This window comes from Vigna radiata, chromosome 11 (assembly GCF_000741045.1).
Source record: "Vigna radiata var. radiata cultivar VC1973A chromosome 11, Vradiata_ver6, whole genome shotgun sequence".
Classification (NCBI taxonomy): Eukaryota; Viridiplantae; Streptophyta; class Magnoliopsida; order Fabales; family Fabaceae; genus Vigna; species Vigna radiata.
The window spans coordinates 16,740,049-16,747,046 of NC_028361.1; the positions used below are offsets into that span (position 1 = coordinate 16,740,049).

General features: G+C 27.9%; 1 protein-coding gene across 1 annotated transcript; it reads right to left on the minus strand.

Moving 5' to 3' along the window:
• Positions 1-1,465: 1,465 nt before the first annotated feature.
• Positions 1,466-3,636, minus strand: LOC106777378 (transmembrane ascorbate ferrireductase 1). Its single transcript, XM_014664961.2, has 4 exons — positions 3,497-3,636; positions 3,004-3,049; positions 2,708-2,907; positions 1,466-1,807 (listed from the first exon to the last, which is right to left on the minus strand). The coding sequence occupies exons 1-4, from the start codon at positions 3,611-3,613 to the stop codon at positions 1,535-1,537; spliced, it is 636 nt and encodes a 211-aa protein (XP_014520447.1). The 5' UTR covers positions 3,614-3,636; the 3' UTR covers positions 1,466-1,534.
• Between the last annotated feature and the right edge of the window lie 3,362 nt (positions 3,637-6,998).

Consider the following 6,998-nt stretch of genomic DNA (forward strand, 5'->3'; position numbering starts at 1 on the left):
AAGTGTTAGACGCTTTTGCATGGGTTAGACGGTTGCAGAAAGTGTTGAACACTTAAAGGTTTTCAAGAACGTTTAGAAAGCTTTTAAGATGAAAACAAAAGAGACACTTATTTTTATACTGGTTCACTTCAAACTAAGCTATGTGCAAGTATTCCTTAAGCACTTTTAAGGGGTTTCACTAATCTTTCAAAGATTACAAGTGAGTTTGACCACTCCTAGTTTTACAAACTAACCCAACTGGTCAGGTGAGTTTCACCATTGCTGGTTATACACTAGTCCAACTAACTAGAACGTTTAACTCCACTGAAAAAACAAAGAAGTGTTTGAATTCACTTATGAATATCCAAGACAACAAATTGTTTTTGAAATACAAGAACATATTATTACTCTCTTAGAAAGGATACATCCTGATGTAGTTAAATTGTTGAATGCATTTAAAGTTGTTTTTTTTATGGATACAGCATGCAAAACCAACAAATATTGGTTGTCATTACTTGAGATAGTTGGACTCACATCTATAGGGTTGACTTTCTCAGCAACCTTTGCATTCTTATCAAGTGAAATATGCTTTTTGTCCCTTAATGTGAAAATTAAATTAGTCTCTCTTCAAAACTTTTGTCCAATTTAGTCCTCAACTTTAGAAATGTGTTGATTTAGTTATTTTAACCAAAATTTGTTAATTTTATTTGACATATCAGACATATTTCATGATAGCATTTGAGTTGTTTATATCGTTTAATATATTTTTACTTCAATGTTAGCTGAGAAACATGTTTGAAACAACAAATAAACTTAATAATCTACTCATTTGTAAAGTTAAGAGACTAAATTGGATTAAAGTTTTTCAGAGAAACTAATTCCAATTTTCACGTTAACGAAAAAAACATATTTAATCCATACACGAAACAATAACATTTTTTAAATAAGGTTTAATCATTCAGATACTCTCTATTTTCGATGTCTTTTCTCAAATAGGTCCCACATTTTTTTTTGTTTGGGTCCTTATTTTTGAAAAACTTAAGCAATTAGGTCCTTATGGTTACAGGAACTAAAATAAATACAGGAACAAATAAAAATATAGGAATCAAATTGTGACAAATACAATGGCATATGATCTGACAATGACACGTGACCTGACAATGGCACATGATACTATCATTACTATGTGACACAATGTCAGTTTGACACATGATAATTTTTTTATTTAAAAAAATAAAAATATTAAAAACTTTAAAAAATTCAAAAAGACTACAAACTAACACTTGACACCCTCTTTAACTGTGTTAGTACGGAAATAACATAACCTAATTGCTTCAGGTTTTCAAAAATAAGAACTCGATTAAAATAAAAAAAAATAAAAAATACAATTGATAGAAGTCACCGAAAATAAAAACTAGCCGAATAATTAAACCTTTAAATAATAAAAAATGTAATTAAGTGAAGTTAACGCAAAGCATTCTAGTAATGAAACAATTTATTTTAATGAGTAAAGAATAATTAAGAAAGATAAAAGAATACAATTTATATTTAATGATTAATGGTGTGAGAATCCAACAGAAAAGTTAACAAAAACTCCAAACAAGAGAATGGCAAGACCGGTGAAGTTGATGAGATTGGATTCACGGTGATGAGGCTTCAGCAGTCCTAAATTAGTTAAGAAACTGGTCTTCTCCATCAACCCTGTTTCAGCAGCACACACTGCCATGAACATCAGTGCTCTTCCACCAACTTTGTGCCATGGAAGCACCTTTGCTCTTGTTGGGGCTGATGCTGCTTGAAGCATGAACACAACCAAACCAAAAACCCACTGCAAACAATCATCAAGCATCCACGCTTAATTCTCAAATTTTCCTTTTCCTTATACATATACAAAGAATTTATAATAAATATCTATTTTTCAACATACACTTTAGATTTTAAGTTTATGGGATGTTACTTTTAATTATTAATAATTTGTTTCTAAATATTAAAGTTCTACTTAAACTTGAAATATATAAAAAATAATAGTAAAAAAAGTTTAAAATAGAAAAATATGAAAAAAAATATAAAATTACCCTCTTTATAAATTAGAACTAACCTATTCATAGATTAATTTATATAAAAAAAAATCTCACATAATTTTTCTGCATTTTTATTTTCCATCTGTAAATACATAATATTAACTTACGAAAAAATTAATTATTTTTTCCCATTTGTTCATACATCAACTATGGCTCATAAAACCAAGAAGTTATGGTCTAATTAACACTAAACTCCATCATTCTAAACATGACTTTAAATTCAAATTTTGTAAATGAAAAAGAAACAATGATCAAGAAGTAAAAACATAAAGATATCATATAGTAGTAGAAATATACGTGGTCGCATGAGAGTCTCCACTTTTTATTATGGATAATTAATTTAATGTAAAAAATTAAAATTTAAATAAAAAGTTAATTAAAAAGATAAAATAGCAAGATGATTATTTTAGTTTAAAAATTTTTAATTTAAATTAACGGTTATTTAAAAAAGTGAAAATGGTAAAATAACTATTTCAATTTTTTTAAACGATAAAATAAAAAAATTGTTAAATTTAAATTATCTGACACTTAAAAGATAAAAATGTTAGAGTAATTATTTTAATTTTAAAAAAATAGTTACTTAAGAAAAAATAAAAAAAATAATTTACAGTAATATATATAATATGTGTTATTGGTGTTAAAGTTACCTGGAGTCCAAACAAGCAAAAGGTGGCAATGCCAATCCATGAATGGAGGCTATAAAGGTTGGGAATATGACGCATATCATGGAACTTGAAAACAGCACTTAACCCAATAATGCCAAGAACTAGGGCAACCAAATGCAGTGTCATATGAACAAACTTTCTTGTTTTCCTTTCACTTGGTATGGTTTGGAATGCCAAAATAGCTGTATTCAATTCAATTCAATCAATCAACACGAAGAACAATTTTTACTATTAATTTGAAGGGATAATGTTCAAGTTCTTCATTTGGAGATAGATACCTTCACCAGCAAGAAAGATGAAGCTATACATCAGAAATGGGTGAACCTGCATATATGTTATTAGTGAGTCACAAGTACCATATACTTAATTATATATGCATTCGAAGATTCTAGACTAATAATTCATGAAGAAATTTATATAAGAAATTGAGACATTATTTCTAAATTTTATATATATTATTCATTTTATTCAGTAAAAACTTGTAATTTTTTTTTGAATTTTCAACAGTTAAAACCTAATAAATTCAACGGAAATAAATAAAATTTTAAATTATAACTAAAATTTATTAGATACAAACAAAGTTTCATATTAGATAAAATAAAAGATGAATATGAGTTTTTATACATATAATAATTCCATTGGAAATAGATCTTTTAGAGTGCTATCAAAAGCAAATCCGTAAAGACTTGATCGAAACCGAACAATATAAATAATTTAAGCTAATTAATGATATTGAAAATGGTAAATGGGATAGAGAGGGAGGCATATTACATTGAAGACACGTAATCCATTGTTTGAATCATACTCAATTCCTTCACGATAATGCAACAACCAGATGAGCAAGAGGATGAAGGCTATGATGCCAAACAAGTGTGCCAAATAACTCATATCTTTTCCTCTTACACTGTTATGTTGCTATACTGTGTCTCACTCTTATATAGAATTTCTTGAGTTTTTGTTATAAAACCAAGAGCAAGAAGAGGAAGCATTGCTTGTGTTCTTGGTTTAGGAATTTGGAATAAAGAGACTTGGGAATTTAGCAAGCATATCTTCTTTATGTTGCATACTATAGGCATATATTCTTACTTCTTAATTATTACATTTTGTAAACACCAATCCAAGCCACACCGTTGGATTGGAATTTTTTTACTTTTTAAATAGTTATATATATAAAATAAGAGATATTGTCTATTTAAATCACGTAAAGATATAAGATCTAAAAATCTATAAATACACATATTAAGAAAAATACTTTGTTATTCTATAAGTAAAAGATTCAAACTTGAATGGATATTCTGATAAGAATACGTTTGTTGCACAAGTAATTTTAGATTTTAAATATTTCGGACAAACTTTTTCTTAATATTTTTTTATCCATTTTTTATATCTCTTACCAAAAATTATTATAATCCTAATCCATTTCGATCATCATTTTTTATTCTATATATATATTCTGTCTGTGTATAAAGTTGTTTTCTAAATCCTTTATTGGATAAAAGCTTTAATTATGTTGAACGGTTGAAATATTGGTGTATGGTTATATGCAGAAGATATTTAGTTTTAAAGGTGTTACATATTGTTATATGGTTATAAGCCAATTCATTTTTAACAACTTATTTACTTATTTTTAACAATTAATCAACTTATTTTTATGAAATTATAAACCAATCAATAGATTTGTTACAAGTAAAAGGAATGAACAGTAATTTTGAATTTTAGCTTGATGAAGAAAATTAGGAACTCCATAGTTGATGTAAATCAGTTTGCTCCAAAGTCTCCAATGATGTTCTTTTCACTAAAGTTTCCCAAAAGTCTTCAATATGCTTTTTTCAAGAGGTATGAATTGTGCACAAACAAAGATCATTACAATTGTGGCGTTGATATTTGAATACAAAAAATGAAGAAGTGAATATCATTAATCTCAAAACTGATAAGGTATTGCAAGTGACTTCCTAATTGTTGGTGATGAAGTTTATTGTCTGTTGGAAGTCCTACATCGACTAAAGATAAGACTAATTTATAATATATAAGTATGGTGCATATATCACCTTACAAGCTGTTTTGTAGAGTTGAGTTAGGCCTAAAACCCACTTCTAATATATTAGTTCTATGGTAAGAACCAATCTACCAATATTTATTGTAATAAGGAAAAGAGTAAATATTTCATTTTACCTTTAGAAAAATTCCTACATGTAACCCTTAATGAATATTAAATATCTAAAGTTATAAAGAACTAGCTTTGATTGATATAATTACAAGCACAAAAGATTAAGGTTGTCGTTGCCGGCCAAACCGGGGTCGTGGGTTTCAAGTTGGAGCAGCTTCAATTACCATAGTTGCTAATTTGTTGTTCATAGCAATAACAAGCCTTTTATTAGTTTGGTTGCTACACTTCCGAGAAGGTGTTGCCTTCTTCAGCTCTTCCAACCCAACAAGGATTTTCAATGTCAGTTGTCCATGATCCATTTAATTGATGATGTTGTTGTGTGATCTGACTTCTATAACATCATGTTATTAACATGTTTTGTTTGCTTTTATATATATGCAGCTCCATCCACTTCTAATGCTCATTGGATTCGTTTTAGTTGCTGGAGAAGGTCACCCCAAATTTCTATTCTTGCCAAATTTTCATATACTCAATTAAAAATATCAAAATTTACAATAAACTTAAAATTTAATTAAATCAAGTTGAAAAGAGTAGTGATATGAGATTTAAGCCAATTTTATGATTGATTTTTCAAGTGTGTCCATTTTGTGGTGTAAGTTACATAACAACATTACTTGCAACAGGTATGATGATATACAAGTCTGTGGCTAAAAAAAGGAGGTCAGTGAAAGTGATTCACCTGNTATTACATCTGGTAGCTATGGTGGCTGGAATTCTAGGGATCATAGCAGTTTTCAAATCAAAGAAAGAAGTTGGTCTTCCTAATATGTATACATTACACTCTTGGCTAGGCATGTCAGCAATATGCCTATTTGGTTTACAGGTATATATACCTATTAATCTATTCATGAATTTGCCCTATTATTGTTTCTATCTTCAAATCATTCCAATGTTGTTGTGATGGTTTTCTGATGATAATTTTTCCTTTTCAGTATATCATAGGGTTCTTCTCTTATTTCTTCCCTGGTGCAGAAATGTATACTAGAGCTTCCCTTCTGCCATGGCATAGGTTTGTGGGCATGGCCATATTCCTTCTTGCAGTTGCCACAGCTAAGACTGGTTTACTTCAATATTTTCAGTTTTTAAACCTTTATCGTAGCCAAGAGGCTCTCATAGTCAATTTCACTGCTCTCTTACTCTTCCTTTATGCTTTCTTTGTTGCTCTCTCTGTCACTCTCCCAACAAATTATTCCTAAGCAAACTCCACAATTCAATATTTCATTTTCACATTTCCATCACTTATTGTTAGTAGACAAAATCCAAAGTGATGTACCAAAAACATTTTAGAAGGAAGAATTTCAGGGTTTACTTTTGTAGTATCACTTTTTTCTAATGAAGTATTTTTTTCAATACTTTTTCTTTCCAACTTATTACAGTACGTTTATTTCCTTCTCCTTTTTATCCTTAATACATTATTATTATGATGACTTCATAATTTTCAATAAGATTTTTAAAGTGTGTATTATTAAATAATTAGCTTTTAAACATTAATACAAAAATATTAAAAATAGATAAGTCATAAAAATTTTATAGAAATAAAACAATAAAGCATTCGTAGCTAATTAATAGAATTGTTAATATGAGTTTATTATAAATTTTTTATGCCAATAAGTTTTAAAAAGGTCATCTTAAAGTATAAAATTAATTATGAAATAAGTACTATTATTAGTTGTCATACAAACAACATAATCAAATATTAACATTTTGTGACGAATCTTCGCTTAATTTATCAATTTATTAGATTATAGTGTTTCCATTTTGTTCTAATCTACATTTTGTTTTTATTTATTTTTTTCGAGCTTCTTGAATATTCAAATTCAGAAACTATTGTATTCTATCCTAGACAGGAACATATCATCTGGTATTTAGAACAAGGTTCTCATGTGATATCTAGAGAAATGTTCTATAGTTTAGATATCCTCATTTATCTTATTTTTTGCCATATTAAAAAAACAAAAAAAAAATTGAATATTTATGTTCTATGTTTTGTTTTGAAATTTGTTTGTTTCATCATCGAGTTTTTAATTTTTCATGTTCTTCATTTAAATTGGGTATTTTTACATTTGATTAGAAAAAATAACCTGTTTTTGTGTTTTTTTATTAAAT